Here is a 20,510-nt window from a genome sequence, read left to right as displayed (position 1 = left end):
ATTCGAAACAATAATGGCCGTTTTGGGCGGGTCGACGGGGTGGAAGGGAATGCCGGAAAAAGCGGAAGACCAATCGATATTCGGCCGGACCAATCGGATATCCCAGCCACGGGAAACAGAATAAGTCGGCCGTCCCTTTAGCGAATTTCCCCCGGATTCATGGAGGTCCTCCACCTAGGAGAAACTACCCCTCGCGTTGGTACAATTTTCGCGACATCGCGGAATCGAGTCGGGCCGATACCTGAAATAATAATGGCCGGTGCGAGTTAGCATGCAAGAGGGGGAGAGAGCCACGGGGTAAAAAGTAGAAGACCAATCGATATTTGGCCGGACCAATCGGATATCCCGGCCACGGGCTACCGGCGATCGAGCTCCGTGCGAACGGGTTATACGTTGTCATTAGGTCAGAGTTGAATGCGTGACGGAACAATCATTGATGGCCGCCGGGCCGTTCGATCGAGCCAGATCCGGGCTCGAACTTCGAGGCCACCCTGAAATCACCCCAAAAGAGCGTCCGGATTCACGGGGCCGGAAACGCCGCAAGAGCTTCACGGCTATTAGCCCCGCGATGGAAAATCTTGCCGACACGCGTAAACACCCCTCGGATCCGCCCCGAAAGTCGCTCCTCCAAATGACATCCATTATGGCGTGTAAGCACGGATTCCGAAATCTTCGGTAAACAGGGGAGGGCGCTGTCGAAGTAACCGAGGAATCGATAGCGCGCTAATGCTCCTCTCGCGAAACTTGCGGAGGACCCTGAAGAACCACCCGAAGAGGCGCCCACTCCACCTCCTAGATGTTCGACATTCCGACGGGACAAGATATCCCAAAAAATTAAAAAGACTCCCTAAGACCTCGAGAGACAAATCGCGGGCAGGGCCGACGAAAGTGCTCTCCCGTAATGGCATGCACTGCACCCCCGACGTCTTCGGAATGTTTTGTTCGGTGGTGCGGTTACCCTTGATCCCGGCTTTATTTTTCCCATCATGATAATACCGGGATAGGAGGAAAGCCAGCGGAAATGGTAGGATCGGCCATTCGAACGATTTGAGGCTCTTTTCAGTCGGCCCGCGTGGGATTTGTTCCGCCGGAGGACTCCCGTCTTTCCAGGACCTTCGCGGACCGTCATTGAATATTTAAACGCCCAGCTTCCTGAGGACTGGGACCTTAAAATTATTAGTGTTTTGTTTAAAGGCGCAAGGAAGAGGTTCCTTTCATCCGGTATATCTGCAGGTGTTTTACACTTATTTTCAACGAGTCCGTCCCGGAGTCCGAGGCGGCGGAAGTTTTACACGGGGGTTATCAGCCTTCGTGCAGGCTCGATACTTCCTGGTGTACGCGGCGATGACGCTCGGTAAGACTCGCTGAATTAGCATAATGTCGGCGCTATCGTTAGGCGGCATTATCGGGTCTCTGGAGGACACTCGAAAGCAACGATACAACGGAATATTGATCGGTATGAGGAGAGAGAGACACAGGGGTAGGCGAGGGTTCGGCCAATGAAAATCTGAGTGACGAGGAAGCGAGACGCCGAGCTCCTGGGGAGCTTCGAGCGAGAAGGACGGTCGGGAAGAGAGACAAAGCGAGCCATTAAAGAGGACTCGGAGGTCCTTCGAGGATGCTTACGAGGAAACACGTCCAGCGTTTCATTCCTGGCTGGAGGGGAAACGATCGGGTCTGTTTCACGGTCGGGCGGAGGCGGCTTTCGAGGATTATGAGTCGACTCTAAGGACCGGAACTCCTGAAAGCGAATCCGTCCCGACTCCCCTAAATATCGATGCTCTGCAGTCCCACATACCCAATGTGTCCCGGGATTTATCCAGGAATCGAAGTCCCTGAATACGTCCTGCAGTCCAGGTGAAGCATCTCTGGGTTCACTCTTCGAAATGTCGAAGGATCGTTTCTCCTATCAAACGACTTGTGGGATTATTTCTTTAGGAATTGGACTTTTGGGCCTGGATCCAGAGAATCGATCGTCGGGTATCGATTTGCAGCGGATCGCAAGAAAATGCCCGGTGTCCGGTTTGGTACCGGCCACGTCGAGGGATAGTCGATAATCCCCGATCTAATGCGTTGATGACGTAACTGGGGCTCCGAGCACTTTGGAGCGAAGAGTAACGGAGTGCACGTCCCGGGAGGCTGCGTTAATTTCAGAGACCTGATTAATCGGAAACGGGACTATCGTGCAAATAGGCACGAGATAACCCAGAGGCGCATCCAACCATTCCGGGATCGCATCGGAGGCTTCCATAACGCCGGTCCGAAGCGAGCCTGAAGCCATCCGATCCGAGCCGATCCTGGATTTAGAATGGACTCCGCCTACGACTGCCATGCACTGGCACGTCAAATTGCGTCTATTTAATTACGATCGATGCCCCCCTATCTGCGGCCCGATAATTGCCGCAAATCCAGGAAATCGTTACGATCGCGGACGCGTTCGTCTGAAATTCTGTTGCAGGGGTGCACGAGGTAGTTGCACTCATTGTTCAGTGTTTACCGGAAAGAGACGAGGTTGCCACTTTTATGTCGGTCACGTCAAGGGACACGACAATGGAGGCGAATATCGAGTAAAATGTGGAAGCGAATCTGAATTCCGATATTTCCTCGCCAAACAATTACAGTTCTTCCTTGCTTCGTCAATGTTACAAATTTATGCTGCAGAGGTCTGTAAGGATGCTCTGTAAAAATTTTATCAATGAAATCAAAGCCTTTAAAATTCATGTGGATTACGTAATTAGCCGGGGATCCCAAAATGTGAGGATTTTCAGTGATATCCAGGAATTTGATGTCACTTCCGACCACGTGGTCGTGACAGTGGATTCGAAACGCGCTCGTCCCTTTAAATGGCACTTCGCGTTAACTTGTGAGCGCATCACGTCAACCGTATACCTACCCTCGAAATTATCACTCGGAACCGAGGCATTGTCTGTTGATAATATTACGACTAATGGGAGTTTGGAACAATGGCTTTACCTCCGAGAATTAGTCGGCAGCTGCATAATAGGAGTCGGGGCTGATAGAAGCAGTGAAGGAGCGATTCCGATCGCCAAACGAACAACCACGTTAATTTCTCCATTAAATGCGTAATATATTAATTTTGCAAAATTCTGCGGCAAAGAGTACCCTCGTTTTCAGGGGATTTTTCATCGTCTAGTGAAGTTCCACGGAACCTGGCGCGCACTATTGTGATTGTCGTTATGATTATTCTTTGGAACAAGCATTATGTTGTACGGGAAACGGCGGGGAGAGAGCAAAGTAGTCTGGGCCCTTTAATTATATTTCGTGTAATTAACGATGGCTGCTGTACAATGAACAATATCTGGCCCCACGGTATACGCGTTGCCCGGCTCGAGGTGAACTTTATACGCGCGCTATATTTTATCCGACAATTGAAAGCAATTTGCGATTTTCGTACAACTCGCTCGATAATTTTCCCGACACAACGAGGGAGAAGGAGACCCGCGGGTTGGGTTATCGTTTATCGGGCAGAGATTCGGTTGATTGAAAATTCCCCTTCGGCGGATTTTCCTTCCTGATAAGTGAGTCAAATTCAACACGCACCGGAAGCGCTTTTCCTATAAATTGCATTCTATCCCGCGAAATTCCGATAACCGATTTTGCATCGTGAAAAGATGCAAAACGGCCAAAGTGGGAAATGCTGTAATTACTTCGCAATTTACTTGGGGCGCGGGGTGGAAAATGGCTGAGTGAGGGAGAAAAAAAAAAGAGGTGCTCTGGAATTTTTATGAATTACCGGAGCTTTCTGCTCTCGAAGTCACTGATTGCGAAAAACGCTCGATAAGGTGAAAGCGACAGGACGTGGGTTCACCTTCGGCAATTAGTTCCTCAAAGTGCGAATTCTGGGGAAGTCTTCCGAGGACTCGGTTTCCGACTTCGAGTCGGAATTTTTCATTATTCCGATCGGACGCTTTCCGAGAATCTTGATCATAATTTGCACTTTTGTCGTTCGTTTCCGCCAGTAGGAAGTGTTAATTGTGCCTACACTGTTTCAGGGCGCATTGTTCGAGTCTACAAAATTCATTTCTAATTTGATGTCCTGTGTCCTAAATTGGCCTCCATTTTGTTTCCATTATCTTTGGATCGAAGGCGAAATTATTCACGTGATTATACAATTTTATTGAACAAAAATATGTGGGGAGAAATCCGGGGAGTGGGATGGAGGTTTTGCGTAACAAAGTGGGAGCATGTATTTCCGGAATTAGGGTAACAAGATCGCATATTCCATTACACTCGTACATTACGTGTCGTGTAACCGAGTCAATGACAAAATTGCTCCCCTCGGCAATCGTAACGAGGGTTCCGAGCATTAATTAAAACGGACTTCCTGCAATTTATTTTCATCTTGACGATTAGCGTTTATCGCCACTATCGATCCCCGGCAGAAAGGCGAGGCCGTGATAACTCATGCTCGCTCATTAAAATTCAAAGCATCAGCGGATAAAGTATTTACGTGACCACGAGCGTTTAACGCCCCTGCAAGATATATCCGATCGATCGGACGTCATCCGCGAGGAATAATAAAGTTATCCTGAACCAAAGCTCACTTTCCTGAGTTTGCCGGGACCAATTTGCCCGGAAAACTATTCCTACCCGTCCGGTAATTTTTATATCTCTCGAGGATTAATCCCCGTTACCATAACAGATCAGAAAAAGAAAATGCAACGACAAAATAAACACCGAATAATTAATAATTACTAAGGAAAGACTCTCCGCGTTACGGTCCTCAGAGAGTAATTGGCTCCTTCCATGATTTACCTTCTTCGAATCGAGTGATTCCCCGAGTCGATTGGCGGGCGATACAAAGTAATTAGAGACTTTCAATTCCTCCCCGAGACATCGGACATCTTCATAATCCTAGGAATAATAACGTTACCCTCAAAGATGGTGCCCGATCGCGCGAATGAATCCGCCCGGGCAGGACGGTCCAACTTGCGGAGAGTCCAAGTATTTTAAACATTTCATTTTCTCCCGGATGAGGAGTTCCGCTTCCCTCGGGGTTTCATTTAACTCCGTTTGAAGAATTCTAATAGAAATTCGCGGAATTCGCATCGAGCTATCCGGTCAACGACCAGGAGGACGTCGGCATAGCGAGGGCATAGCCGAGACATACCCAGAGCACGCGTCCGGAAATTCGACCAGTCTTTTATTTCCAAATTAAATTGCACCCTGCAGGACGAACACCGAAACTAATTTCCCCCTTGTTCTGCAGCATAATAGAACCCCAGAAAAAAAAAGTGCAGCCTATACCTAAAATTATTCCTGCGAAAAAGAAATGCCGGAGAAAGGACGGTACGATCGCGGTCGGCGAAAAAGTGCGAAAAATGCGAAAAAATGTGAAAAAAAGAGGGAAACACGCCCAGCTTTTTATTAATACGGCAGCCACGGTGGTTTCGTATTTCTAATAATCTTCCAAGTGGCTCGTGTACCCGCAAAGAAGAGTTCCAGGGAGATACCGAGCTCGGCCAGACTGTTAAAAATGTTCTCACTCCGTGCCATTGCGCCATTACGTTTCGTGACTGCGCATTTCCCGTCGCGTGCATGTATATACGTGTGCACGTACTCCCTATGTGTACATACACGCATGTAACGTGGCCGTATCGTACGTGCACGTATATGCAGGCAAAACGGGTGAAACGCGGAATCGATTGCCGCAGACCAGGGAATGAAGACGTACGATATTAATGCGCCCGGATGCGTTTCCCATTATTACTGCAACGTCCACGGAATATTAGATCTCGAGGTGCACTAATCGGGATAAATAAAACAAGGGAGCGGTAAAAAGAGGATTTGCCGTGTTTTCTGGGAGGATGCTCTACGGACGGATGCCTAGAATTTGCAAATTTTCCCGCACGGGTGCGTGTCTCCCTGGGTACGTAATCAGCAGCCAATCGATATCGCGGATTGCAAATGTGCGCACACGGACGGTGCACCGCGCCCCGTAAAAGCCGTGAAACTGAAAATGTAATTCGGCCCAGAGTGCGCGTAAAAAAAAAATAAAATAAAAAAAGAGAAGAGAAATATCGCGAGGCTCGCGCGCGCTTTTTCCGACGATACGAGGAAAATCAGCCAGTTTGCCGAGGAACTCGAGCGTGCGTCGAGGATTCGATGCACTCCGCAAAAATGTCACCCCTGATTGGGAATCGTAAGCGGGGCAAAATATCGCCCCCCTCGCGTGTCGGAATTGTCATCCCCGTTCTAACTCCCACTTTTTACCCCCCAAGGTGGGCATTCATTTCGCAATTTTTCGCCAGATTCCTTGACTGCTCTCCGACTCGGAAATGAGGAGCAAAGAAAGGCAGATCTTTTCGCGATTCTTCGCCGCGAATGTCGCTCGTCGTTTACCCTTCGACGATAGCGCGGATAAGATTCCACGTTGCATTCGCACGGGGGTATATTTTTTTTCGCCCTGATTTTTCTTTCTTTTATTTCGCGATCACGGGCACCGCGCGACGCGTCGCGTTCACAATGCGTTTCCGCGATAGGATTCCACTCGGCCGACGTGCGGTGCATATTAATATCGCTTGGCAATTTTTCTCGGTTTTAGGGTCGCGAATCCAGGCACCTGCCGAGCCTGATTATATCTGATTCCTTTTTAAAGAAACGTTATACGGCGACGCGGATCGGAGGTCTTGAAAAAAAAAACGTCCGCACGTGCGAATCGGAGGCTCGACTTTAAGCTGGAAAATCAATTGCACCCGTGCGCTTTATTTCGGCGTAAATTCCTGCCGCGTGGGTCTCGTCGTGTGCGGGGGGTTCCTTGAAATATAATTCACTTCCGCGTTCACCGGGAAGTAAAAATTCGCGTAAGCCGAGCTCCGGCGGGGAAGTTTTACGAAGCCCTCCGGATACTTCCGAGTAAGTGCGGCGGTTTATGTGAAGACGTTTGTAGATTTTATAGGCGCCTATTCGAGAATAGAAGTTAGGTATCGACCGGCTCTGTCGCGTTGACAGGGCAATGCACTCGTTGTGTCCCTAGGTGAAAAAAGCAACCGCCTCACCCACCCCCAATCGTCCCAAGGAATTGACTTCCTTTTCCCGGTTCCGCAAAAATTCCTGGGAAAAAATTTCATCGTAAGCGTGCACAACCCAATCGGCGAGAATCGACGAGCGGCACCTACCTCGGGGTGGAAACAACCCCCAGGAATTTGTTCGCAGATGGCGGTTCAAAGTGTCGCCCCTTGTCGAGTAAAATCGCAAAAAGGCCTCCGCCGGAAAAAGCCAGCCGTGTCGTAGGTCGTAAATATTCCCTGACAAGAATGCGGCTTTACTTGGGGGTGCCTTGTAGGTTTTGCACGGGGGCTTATCCGATGCTGAAAGTTAGGATATCGACTGGGGGGTAGTCGACTCGAGGAGGCAGCACACCCCCGAGTTAGGCGTCGGGATGCTCCGCTCCGATCGATCAAAATTATTAATAGGAAACTGCCACCATAAGGTTAGAGAACGGCCGGGCGGGGGCGGAGGGGCTAAAGTGATCTAGTTGGAGGGAAGTTAATGGAGGTGACATCAATGCCCGGGAAACTTTGCAAAATGTTCCCTCCTGGGGACCCGGGAGTGCAACTCGCGATATATCGGGGGAATAAAGGGATAAAAAAAGAAAGTAACCCTTTCGACTAAAAGTGCCGCGCCCCTCAAAGGGCGCACCGAGTCGTGCGAGCGACGCGCAATTACGTTCCGATTCCGCCCTCCGGAAAGTCTTCGGGGTCGCCGGTTCCTTCGGCACTTAACGAATCCGCGGAACTCCCTTTTCCCGATATTACTTGCCCCAGGGCACGGGGTTTCGTTGAATCAATCTCTATCCCTCGATCGCGCGCTGCTCTCGCGGTTATCTAGAGCCAACGCTCGGCAAAAGGGGAGGCGGGGAATCGGTTACGCGTAGGACCCGTAAAAAGTGTTGAAAAATTCAGAGGACGAGCCCGGGCTCTGCCGTCGCGATATTAGCTCGCTCCTGTGAGCGTGTTTTGAGAGGAGCCAGAGAAAATCCGATCGCCCTGAATTTTTGTGACCTCGACCGCCCGCGAGCGCAAGAGAGAAAGATCCTCTCGCGTCGCCTGACCTACCCCAAGGCAGTTTCACTTGATGAAATTTTCGGTCCCGCCAATTAATATCGATTTTACCACCGGTGTATTCGTAGAGTCGATGAGAAGGATTAGGTGTTATCGCGAGGGATCAATCGAATTTCCCAGGGTGTGGTAGAAGTGCAGCAGGATGCTGCGTCCGTCTCGGGGTCCTGGAAGTCGTGGCGGGTCTCGTAATGGCGCCTAGGTAAGTGCCCGCAGCCGGTTCTCGAGGCGAAATTAAATCGTCTTGCAGACAATAGGGCCCTCTGCGGTTACCGCTCTGCCTTATCCACCAACCAATCTCTGCTAACGGAATTAATATCGATTCAGAGTCGAGCGCATCCGCCAGGGAAGGCGCGTCCGCGTCTACGGAAAACCCTGTTAACCGGCGCGCTGTCTCGCAGGACTTCCACCTACGGTCTCCTGAAAGGGACGAACCCCTTAATGAATTCCCTTGGCGGGGCGAGTTCGTGCAGACGCCGGCGAGCCCCCTCCCCCGAGCGCGCGAGAATATAAAAATATGAAAATGCGAAAATGCGGAAACGCAAAAATGCAAAAATGCAAGAATGCGAAAATGCAACCGGGGGATGACGCCCACGAAAATCCGGGGAAAAAACAGACTGCCGGGTGATTGATTTCCCTCTCGACTATCGAACGGGGAACGGAGAGCAGGAGGCGACAACGCGCCCCTACATCTAGATGTGCCTTGCACTATGCACCCTGCAACGTGCGAAAGGGTGCATCGTGGGTCGAAAGTAACCCCTTCGAGCCTTAACCGATCCTCCACCCCCGCGATCTTTCGATGTCCCCCGAGTCGCCAGATAGGAGCGGAACCCCCTTTCTGGAAGGATCGTGGACCCCATAGGGGTAGTCCCATAGGGGTGGTATCGCGTCCGCGAGAAGATTCACTTTCCCAGGAAGGAGTGCCCTGAATCGGCGCTTACGGGAAACGAGACTCGATTTCGGTCCACTTTAACGCGGTTCCGCCCATTCTCTTGCGGGGTTCAAGGTATGGGGTGAAAGAAAAACGCAATCTTTGAGCGAGTCGGCGCCTCCCTTTGACCGCGGTCCCTTAACCGGTCCTGATCATCCCCGGATGCAAATCCTGGCGGGGGGTAGACACATCGATCCGTGGATTCTTTTGATCGCGCTTTTACGGTGATTACTCGCCGACTGCATCCGCGCATTGCATCGGAAATGATTTCGCGCCCAATTAAACCATAGGAGGGTCTACCCCCTCGGCTCGGTGGTACCGAGGCTCCCGCCTCTGCACTTATACTCTTGACGCACCCTGGAGTTCTTCAACCCCTGAGCGAGCTATGTACTACATAGGTACAGGCTACACCAAATCTTTTCATCTTCCTCCCAAGGCCCGAGTCGGAGGCACGTAATACCGCGGCGCGGTGCAGCGCGAATTTAATTCGCCGGAACGACGTTAAATTCATTAAAACGAGCATGAAAAATTCACCCCCCCGGATCCGAATCCTGTTATGACGTACCGGGTTCATTACCGAGGATCCGCCATTCCATCGACCGAGGGAAATCGGCTCCTTCGGATCTCCTTCGGAAATTCTCTCGACTCGGTATATCGTACTTGCTCCATTTAAACATAAAAAAGTGTTGAGAACCGCCGTCCGAGCCTTGCAATTTTTTCTGGTGTCATTAAAATTACTAATCAAGGATAACTCGTTACCTTTTCGCGTAATTCCAAGGCAGGGATGCTCCAAAATGTCAGGAGACATTTACGGGATTATTAACTCAGTTGAGTTTTCCTACTTTTTTTTTTTGCAGAATTTCTCGCCAACGAAGGCGTCGCGGGTATCTAAAAGTTTATCGATCGCCCTGTCCGTGACACTCTTTGTAATATCCCGATATTACGTTGTATTGAATTTTCTCCCCACTTGCGGTGATTATATTACTGACTTCGCAGAAGTACTACAAGCTGCCCCGACGTGGGAAAAAGAAAATAGGAAACTGAATTGATCTGCGCTCCTGAATTTGTAGGAATTAATTTTTACTCCACCTGTGGCTCTTGCAGGTTCCACTCAAAGTTCGGTTATCGGCAGGAGCGGAATCGAAGTGGATAAAAAATTACCCTCCGGGCCACAACTTTTCAATACCGTTCGTTATTCATATTTGATATTCATTACCGCCCCATTTTTTTTTTTAACGCAGTCGTTTAGTCGAAGAAACGCGCGGATTACGGACGCGGGGAATAATGCAGCGGAGTTGGGAATAGCAATATGTTACGGGGCAATTAGTATTCAAAGTGGGTGACTCGGGAGCACTGTCTGTATTACAGTTGAGAGGAGTGCTTAAAAATTAAAGTTTCCTCGTTAACGGTTAACTTTGCGGCACGCAGCCCAATGCCGGTTAAGTAACGCGACTCCGGGCTTGTTAATTATCGACTCGCTCCATGCAAGGGTGACGTTCGTCGTCCCCAACCTAATCACCCTCTTTTCCCTTCGGGTTCTTGTTTCCGACGCGTTCCAACCCCTTCGGCTCGAGGCGGAACCTCAGGGCGCCACCAGACGTCTCCAGACGTCTCCAGACGCCGACGCACCGACACAATGGATTTGCCTGCTTAATTGGCTAACGAATTCATCCACGACGAGTCCTGGACAATGTTCAACCCCCTTTCAGCCAAGAGTCCCCAAACCGAGCAACGCACGGCCCGTGGACCGCTTCTTCACCCCGGCTGGAGACGACATCAAAACCTGGGTCTCGTAAAACCAACCCCAGAGAAGGGAAGGAATAAACACCCAGGTGAACGAGTGCCGGATTAATTCTAATTTTAAACATGAAAACCGAGTCGCAATCGGGCGATGGCCTTCGCCTGTGTTACGATGTTGTAAAAGCCACCCTTCGCTCCCGGAAGGGTCTGGATACGGCGAAGACGTGTCCACGTCGTCCCGGTTGACGTGGTTGCCCACCGTCGCTCTTCATTCGGACTGTATCCCGGGATGTTGGCCCGAAGCCTGGGGAAGGCTCTCAGCCCGGGGAAAAAATCAGGGAAACCGGGAGACCGGGAAAAGGGCACGATTTCCCGATCGAGAATTCCCGCGGATCGCGTGGAGCCTCCGAACTTCCTCCAGGTCCATTTTTCCAGAAATTCCTCGCGTTAATTTCGGGAACTGGGAAGAAATCCCCAGAGGGCGGAGCAGTTACCGCAAGAAAATTCGGGCTCGCGGTGTTCGCGTCGAAGTTCCACCCTTCCAGAGGGAGCGAGTGGAAGTGGTGCCGCTCCGGTCAGCCCGACGCGACCGGCCGATAGAACGCGGCTCGCACTACTCGGAGCCGCGAGCCGTCGACCCGAGGGGCGGTCCACCCCCTCGGAGGGGTCGGTCGACGGAAAAGCGACGGCTCTAATGAAGACCACCTGAGGAGCGGTGGCGTAAGTGTACACGAGGACGAGAGGGGTGGGCCATTCACGTACGAGGCCCGGCATACCAGGTAGGGGTTGGTCGCCGGTAATCAAATACTCCGCGTGGGGTATATCTCTAACGGGGCTGCGCACCCCCCGCGAAACCGGGCGTCTTTGCAGGGGCCGACACGATTTACCTTTACCCGCGAGGAACATAATTTTTCCCCACCCCTCCCGGTGGGCTCGGCACCCTCTCACAACCATTCGTTAAACGTCGACGGCACTTGAATGCGAAGATCATCCCCGAGCGCCCCTCTGCGTCCCCCGGCGGCCTTCCAGCTCACCAACCCCGACTGGCTTCGGTCCCGTTGACGGTCCCACCCGCCCACCCTCCCCGTCCCCTTCCGCCCCCTGGGCCGACCGGGTGACGAGGCGGTGGCTTTCCACCCCCCTGCGGCCTCCCTCCGTCTCCCTCTTTCAACCCCGTCGGCCGTAGCCCCGTCTTCCTCTCTCGTCGTTATCTTCGCCGGTTTCCCGCCCTCGCCACCCCTCTCGGCGTGGAAACGCGGATGCGCCTATGTACTTTCTTCCCTTTATATTTATCGTCCTCGCCGAGCCTCGAACGTGTATATTGTTTAAGAGAGGGCTGAAGACTGCGGACCGTCGAGGAACGCGGTCTGGATCCGCAGTCCCTCTCTCCGGGTGCGAAAGTTCCTTGCATTGATTCCGTCCCCCGTCCCCTCCCCCGACTCGATCCAGACGGGATAAACGAGGAGGGAGGATTGTTAAGACGATTTTCAGTAAAGTGATGGACGGGAGAGAAGACATATCGCGCGATTTCGCTCCTTTCAGAGGGGAAACTGCATCCTGGTCATTCGACTCTGGCTCTTCGATCGACCCTGATGGAGACCACGAAGAGACCCCGTCCAGGGTCCGGGACACTCCGTTTATTCAAGTGTTTTTTTTTGCCTCTTCTTAGGACAACAGACTAAGTCCTCTAATTTATACACCCTCTCTTTATACCCGCCTCGTCGGCCTCGAATATGTATGTCGCTCGAGCGTCGGAGACTGCGAATTGTCGCGAGAGCCTCTCAGACCGGATTTGCGTTCCTTTGAGCGATTTCCCGCGGATGATTGAATCCGAGAGCCGCAGAAATATCGAGCGGGAACATAAAGCCAGCTAACTCTTTCCGATCGGGCGTTTCTTGTTCTCTTGTTTTTATTTTATTCCCCTTTTGTGTTTTTTTTTTTTTTCAAGAAAACACGCCGCAAGTATCCGCCGCGTCCCGTCTCGCGTTACTTTGTCCATCGAGTCGTGTAAGATTGCCGGCGAGACGCGTCCCCGAAGAATGGGCTGCGTCTAATCAAGGATTTCCGATAAATGAAACGATATCCGATAACAAAGGGCGTGGACGGGTCGAGGGGGTGTTTGCCGCGTCCAATGAAAAACCTTCCCTCCTGGTGGGGTTTCATGAGGCATGTCGGAATCGGCTCCTGCGATGAAAAATTCAGCGGAATCTGGAATTAAAACTGAAATCGAGGGTTCTGAATTATTTCGGTATTTTGATCTATCCTGGAAACGGAGAGATAGTCCTGGAGGAAGCCGAAAAGGCGAGGCCGGCCGTAGGTGGCCTCGCGGGAGGAAAGTTGGAGGACGCTTAATGGGACAGAGGTGTCATTGAATAATTCAAGCCTCGATGACAAAGCGGCGAGAGGGAAATGTAGGCGGGAAGGGGTGTCGGTCAGGTGACTAAAAATTCATCGGAGCCTTGAACGGAATAATCGAGCTCATCCTTTCTCCAGGACGGACACAGGAAACGCCGATGCGCGAAACGCAGGTCGACAAACTCCGAACAGAAATTCAAAGGCATTCATACCTACAGTCTGTTTAATTAACATACACATACTGTAAGAAAAGGACCCGGCTACTTCTTCAAGAACATTTTCAAGACCGACGCGACCTGCGACTTCCGGTCCTCCAGCTCAGACGAGCTCACGTGCTCGTAGAAAATTTGGAAAAAATAGGATTTTTCAATTTTCCCGGCATTATATGTATGAATTCGTTATATGTATATCTAATGTATCGGTAAATGTTAGTCCGGGAGCGGCAGGAATTAATTTTGCGCAGGTTCATGAGGGATCATTGACTTTCGGAAGTTTGTAAAAAAGGAGCTCGAGACCGGAGGGAAATCGATAGAGTGACGGCGCGACAGATTTTCGACGAGACGCACTGCGCAGGTTTAGGTCGCCGTCGATTGGAGTGCATTTCGCTTTAATGATCGTTAATGGGGTGCACACGCACGTTCTACGCCAGGGGTAGGTTATACCGCGTTAATCCAGAGTGCTCGCAGATGAGCAGCTCGTCATTACGAATCGAATTTCTTTCATTCCCCCCATTAGGGGGTCGCGTCTACGCGCGAGCATTAGTGGCGCATTTTTAATATTTCACCCCTACCCGTAAGCGCGTCCTTTTATAATGCAGTTTACTGCAGCTCGGAGCTGGCCGAGACCTCGGGGGGTGGGAATAAATGTTTACGCGATGACGTTTCCATTCGCCATCCCGAGGCGCGCGATCTCGATCGAGGGTGGTCTCGTTACACGGGATATTTATTCGCATAAGCGTTTCGAATGGGGGAGAAAATCGTATCCTTGCGGCTTCCACCGTTCCCGCGAAGATATCCTCGAAATCTATTATACGGATCTCGAGAAGGATATTCCTGGAATAAACGAAAAACAATTTCTCCCCCGTTGCGTCCACCCCTTTAAATTTGGACAGCGTCCTCGAAATTCAATGAACAAGGGAGGAAAGGCTTTTCTGCCCTCTTGAGGGTGGCCCAGGATGTCTCCTGGCATCCCTTAAAGAGGTGACTAACGAAGTCTCGGGACTTGACGCCTTCTCACGCGCTTCATTTTCGAAAAAGTGAATGGAATTCCGTGAGGCTTCTGCCGAGATTCAATGCCGAAGAGAGGAAAGGCGTTTTCTACTCCCGATGCCTTCCAGGTGCCTTGCCACCTCCTGGCATTTCTTCAAGGCGGAAAGTACGGCCAAGACTAACGACGAAGCCGCGGAATTAAGTATTCATGAACGCAGAATGGGAGAAATTAAAACTTCGCCTCTCCCCTCCCGTTCTTGTGTACAATGTCGGGGATTTCGAAACGGTCGGGGGTGAAGTTGGGGTGAAATTATGCGCGAGACTCGGGACCTCGGGAGGAAACGTCGCGGCGAGGATTAAATCGATGGAGATCGTCCTTCGAGTTCTCACCGAGGAAAGGACGAGGAGGAACTTTCCTCTCCATCGGGCGATAATTCCTGCAGTCTGAAAAAATTAATATCAGAAGTCATATTCCGGGACATGAACTTTGAAGGAGCACTTGTGATTTTCAAAGAATTATGCAGGCAGCGTTCGGTGTCAAAGTGAGTCAAGATCACCCTTGGATGCGAGACAGTGCATTATGTAAAGGAATGTAAATTATTATAAATAAAGTATGTATTTATGTACTCGTTGGTCAGATGTTACGAGGTATGTATCGATCGTCGATTCGGGAGCGATTCGTTTTATCCACGGACGAGTAATCCACCTCGAGTCATGTAGAGCATTTCTTTGAGGAACTTTGCGAAGTGCATCGGACCAACGTGACCTTGCGCTCGGGGGGTGGGGATTCGCTACGAAAAGTTATAAAAATGGAAAGGCATAAATAATGCCGGGGGGTTATACGGGGCGAGGCGAGCTCTTTAAATGGAAACCAGCCACCCCCCGTGTACACGGATCGGCGGAATAAGGAAAATAATAAGACCAAAGCACACCCGCTAAAGAGCGTAAAAACTTCCGAGCCACCCCTGAACGCTCCCCAGGGGCGAGATAATGGCTCTAACTGTCCGATTTATTTTCGAAACTTCATCCTCATAGAAACTGCCCCGAGCGATTCTCTGACATGAATATATCATAAAAGAGGAGAGCTCAACAGCAGCGTGTAACACCTGTTTAGGGGAGCGCATCCCTTTGAGGACGTTCATCCCTTGTGTGCACGAGACGTTTTTGCCTCACTATTCTTCAACAATGGCATGGAGGGGTAAAAGTGACCCGAGAAAAAAATTCTCGCGAACCCTCCCAGGGATGTCACTCGCACCAGAGAGAAACTACCCCCTGCATTGACACTTCTTTGACTCGGGACCAGAATGACCATTTTCGGCCAGGGTAGGTAACACGAATCGATCGATTTTTTTTTTTAAATGCTCGTTTCATTTACAATTTGTACCGCCATTTCGAACGTCGACCCCGAGTCCAGGAATTCAATGGACGGCATCGATGAAGAGAAATTCCGAGATTCTGTCGGTGGTGGAAATTAATCAATCGTTGACACGACCCGACTGTTGCCAAGGCAGCGACGTCTCACGCTCGCCTGCAAATTGGATAAGCTCCCCATCCAAATTAGTCGAACTTTGTTCCTTAACGACCCCTTCCCCCTGCCGCTTCTTGCGGTCGTAATTGACGCAGTTGCAATCCCTGCAAGGGTGTCTTTTTACCCGGGATCCGATCGCTTTCTGCTGGGTAAAACGCGGAAGAGACGCTGCAAACTCTGAGGTCGTCCGCCTCGAAGTGACCCTCGAAGGGGCTCAAAGATGCCCGAGTCCATTTCTCCTCGAGGAATTGGCAGGATATTCAGGGATCGGGAAATCTCCTCGGAATTGTCTCCTCAGGTAACTTCCAGAGTTTATAATTGATTGCAGTTATATTATTTTAATTTTTAAAATACTTTATGACGGTGGAGGGGGTCCCAATTGCAGGGCGGAGGATTCTCGCGATTAGGCTCGTCCCGGACTGAAATGGACGCAGGTGAGAGACGTCTCTGTCTTCCGTCGACCATCCAATCGGTTCCTCGCATTCCCTGGGGAATCTCTCCTTCCGGGGATATCCGCGCGACGTTTCCGAGGTACCGGAGAGCCTCGTAAAACGGTAAGTGCGGCCGGGTCCCGGCTGCGGTTTTCGCAACGTCGGTGTCATTCGGCATCGTTAGGTCTAATCGTGGCCACCGATTCCCAGACTTCGAAATCTCGAAGAAACCCCCCCGAAGTCGATTCCCAGCGCGGTCGAAATTTTTGAAAATTTCACAGTCCTCCAAAAAAGCGCGACGAATTAACTAGTGAGCCCGGATTTAAATGATTCCCATAAAATGCGCCCAGAGGGGATGAAAATTTCCTTCCACCTGCAAAATTTCGGCAAAACGCGCGGGCCATAAATAAAGCGGCCGGGTGTCGGGACGAACGTTCCCGTGATAGGTATTCGGTGCAATCAATTTGACGTTCGCCGATTTAATCTGCGAATTTCCTGTGAAACATTTCTCGTGGGGTAGGTCCGTCCGTTTAATGGAGAGTAGGGTGCAGCACCTCGCCCTCGAGGTCCGGGTCGTATGTTTCAGCTCCTTGGGATTTTCCAAAATTTGTTTGCATCCACTCCTCCCCAGGGTCCTCGAGGTGCTCCCAGTGGGTTGCGCTTTCTCGCGCGAGCGAAGTGGCGCGTGGTTGCCTTTCCTCTTTTTTTATACACTTTTTTTTTCCCAGGGGCGCGATCACTTCCCGGGATTCCCGGTGGAACGTCACCTCGGGGAGCATTTCTCGAGGGTTTCCGAATCGCCGAAGGGCCTCGTAAAGCCGCGGCTCCCGAGGAGTCCTGAGGATCTTCGCCGCGGTTCGCGGGGGGCCGATAAATAAATAAAGCGAGGAGACCCCGGTCAAGAGTCGAGTCGCAGGCAGTAAAAGGAAGTAACGCGAGCCCGTAAAAGAGAATCAATTCGATTTCTTAGCCTCCGTCTCTCTCGCAGCCCGCACTTTTCCTCGCTTTACCAGCGCCGAAGGCCCACCCACTGCCGCCCACCACCCACCACCCACCGCCCGCTCCTTTCTGCGCAACAAGTGCCTCTTGCCTCGCATCTTTAAGAAAAGACCCGGCGTTCCCCTACAATTCCCCTTTCTGGCTACTCCGACGGACTATCTTGCCAGCCATCCTTGGACTCGCTTTCCTTGCCCTCCTTACTTTCCCTCGTCCCTTTGCTCTCCTGGCCCTCTCGGCGGGCATTCCTACATTTTTTTCTCCGGCTCTTCCTTTATGGCGGCAACCGCTAGCCGGTGTGCCGATGGCTGCTCCATTTTGCAGCCTCTTCCCCGAGGAGACCTGCCCAGAAGAGATCCCCGAGGAGAAATCGTTGGCCTCCCAGGAGTCGCTTCTCTGCATTTCCCCGATTTCTATGGCGATTTCTTGAGCGTTTCCGATGACGATGCGTCCTCGGGGCAACAAGTGTCTTTCGCTGATGATCCTCCGAGGAGTTCCTGGACGATCGCTCCTGGAGATCTTCTCCATGGTTTGTGATGTCAAGCTGCAGAGTCGCTGCTGGAACTTTTTTCAGGTACCTGACAATGGTTTGAAAAAACAGGAGAGGATTATCGTATTTGTGTTTTTCGATAGCGGATTTGTTCGTCGACAAGTCTTTTTCATTTTCGTCATCGCAGCCAATTTTCATGGCGGCAGGTTTCAAAGCGAGGTACTCGTATACGGGTAAACTTGCAAATCCGAGAACGGATAATTGAAGCTGTACTTGCACGCGTGTACGCGCATATCAGGACGTGCAGTGCAGGTTTTATTTACGGCCCTGCTGGGCCGTATTTATTATTTGCTCGGCTTAAAAGTACATCGGTTTGCGTTAGCTTTTGGCGTCGTCCAAAAGGCGCCTCCGAACGAGTAGCGACATCGAGACGCGAAATTGCACAAATAATTCTGGCCGATTCGAAAATTGCGGAATATGAGGAAAATGAATTTCTTTTGCGAGTTTCTTTTGATCTCCTTTGGGAGGTTCAATTTCAATTTTAGCGATCGACTTCAGCTGGTCGATATCTTCCCTATTGGGTTCAAGGCGTCAGGTTTGGCTCAAGGTACAGGTGCACATGGGTGCAATTTAACATCTCGACTATTAGTTGTTAGGGGTAATTGGATGCTTCCATAAGGGAGGGACTTCGGGCGTCGAGGTGAAACTTTATCCGAGAGGCGCCGGAGTGTCCGAATCGAAGACCGGAAACACCGGGGAGGGAAGGCTCTATTTAGGGTGAACAAGCGGAAGTAACTTTGGGCAGATTGGCAATTTACGAAGAACGAGTCTCGAGGAAATGAATCGGTCCAGGACATGACCTGGAATTATTTCCAGAAGGATTCAATTTCGAAGTCCGCCGGAGGACTCATCGCATCCCGGATCTTCGACTTCCACCCTCGCGAAAAATTGTCATCCCAAAAGTTTTCCCACAATCCCGCTCTAAACCTCTTCTAGAACGATGCAGTAGATCCGTCTTTTAAATTCGTCATAAAAGTTTCGGTTCCTAAAATAATTCCCCCTCTAATTAAGTTACCTCGTCCAAATTGGGGCACGAAACGGAGACCATGGAAATCATCCCCCAGGGGATAATTCCTGAAAATCCTTGATAATTTCGGGAACCCTTTTCACGAGGTTCTCGCGAAACCCAAGAGTATTCCGAATTGTTCCCTGAATTGTCCGGGTCGATCTCGCGTGACGTCACGCGTGAAGCACCCCCGCCCGTAATTAAATAGGTTCGGGGTGCAGCAGCGTGCACGAATCTGGCACGCGTTGTGCACCGGAATTTTATGCAGAATGCCGTGAATGCATTATTCGAATAATATCACGTCAGCTCGCGCACCGGCCCACGCCTTCGTCGAGGCGCGCCATTAAGGGCGACAAAAAGTGGTCCAAATTCCGCGATGCTTCGCATATCGGAGCGCGATTTACTCCCCTGCCAGTTGAAGTTGACAGTCAGGTCTAGGAAATACCGAAAACTAACGATTGTGGGGCTTAAAAAAAGAAAAAGAAAAGGGCAGAAAACACGCACTTTCGAAATGGCTGGCAGAAGACCGGGCCTCGTTGGCAGGGTCCATAGAGACGCACTCACGGCATATTGCACGGGTCAATTTGGTCGATGACAATTACCAGGTGGATTCGTCGAGCAGTTTTACGGGGCAAAAGGGAATTCCAAGTGTAACCGGAAACGAGGTGTCGTACGTGAACGAGACCGCAGGTGTACCGTGGTGTTGGTCATCGGCACTGCGTCAGAGGCATTGATCAGCACGCTTTGGGCGTTCCCATTCCGTTTGCCCCCCACCCGGATCCCGAAATTACTTTCCGTCGGCTTGGTAATTACGTGTCCGCAAAATAGATCAGCCTTAACACCGCTGGTGCCTACGGTAACGGAGATCCATCGCGAGCGCCCCCGGAGGGGGAGTTTCTAATTTATGTGGATGACCCTTCACGGGTTGAAAATACTCCATTGACCCGTTTCACGATTGGGTTTTTTTTTTTAAACAGTGGGAGGGTGTCCCGAGTTCCACCGATAAGCGTTTATCCATCAGCCATGATCCATCGATCATCACCCATCAGTCATGGTCGGCCATTAGCCATCAGCCATCGGCTGGAGGTCCTTTCCTAACGAGCTCGGTCCGCATTTCCTCCATTTCCCTGGTCAGGTTCCCCGTGAACCTGACCGGAAGCTGCGTGGTTCTACCTAGATGGGGAAAAAAAAAAAGAGATTCCCTGGGAGTGACTTACCGAGGGCGAGGATGTGCGCACCGAACAGGATGACGGCTCTCAGCGGCCAGCTGGCCATCCTGGCGTAGCCCGTTACGTCGATTCAGCTTCCTCCTGGAACAATACAAGCGTACCCGATCAATCAACCCATCCGTCCCAATCCGCTATCCCGTATCCCGGCCGACCCGGGATCGCCCTTTTCCCTTTCCAACCCTTGCCGACCCCCCATAGCCCTCCACCCTCTGCGCCTGGTCCAGTCCGGCTCACCTCTGGCCCGCTTCACCTCGGCTCTCCTCCGGATTAGTAGCTCCCCACCGTTTCTTTTTCTCCGAAGATTAGTCGGCCCTATCCCGAGCTCCATGGTAACGCAGTCCACCTATTAATTGATCGGCCAATTGGTTTAAATCACGATTTGAATAAATTTCGAGCGGCCATAGTATCACCGAACACGGATGCCGAGCTCCCCCGTCGTTTTCAAGTGTCCCGTA

The 20,510-nt window shown here is 51.1% G+C and overlaps 1 protein-coding gene across 1 annotated transcript in view; it reads right to left on the bottom strand.

Annotated features, from left to right (window-relative positions):
- Nucleotides 1-20,101, bottom strand: part of LOC105699616 (Down syndrome cell adhesion molecule-like protein Dscam2) — a 55,796-nt gene extending 35,695 nt beyond the window's left edge. Inside the window, exon 1 of the mRNA XM_012424754.1 lies at nucleotides 20,044-20,101. Within this exon, the coding sequence (XP_012280177.1) occupies nucleotides 20,044-20,101 (58 nt within the window). The remainder of the gene's footprint in view (nucleotides 1-20,043) is intronic.
- Between the last annotated feature and the right edge of the window lie 409 nt (nucleotides 20,102-20,510).

The sequence above is a fragment of the Orussus abietinus genome, unplaced genomic scaffold (assembly GCF_000612105.2).
Source record: "Orussus abietinus isolate OABI.00-Male unplaced genomic scaffold, Oabi_2.0 scaffold10, whole genome shotgun sequence".
In the NCBI taxonomy this organism is placed as follows: domain Eukaryota; kingdom Metazoa; phylum Arthropoda; class Insecta; order Hymenoptera; family Orussidae; genus Orussus; species Orussus abietinus.
The sequence above is the reverse complement of the archived record's forward strand: the minus strand, read 5'-3'. Positions and strand labels throughout refer to the sequence as shown.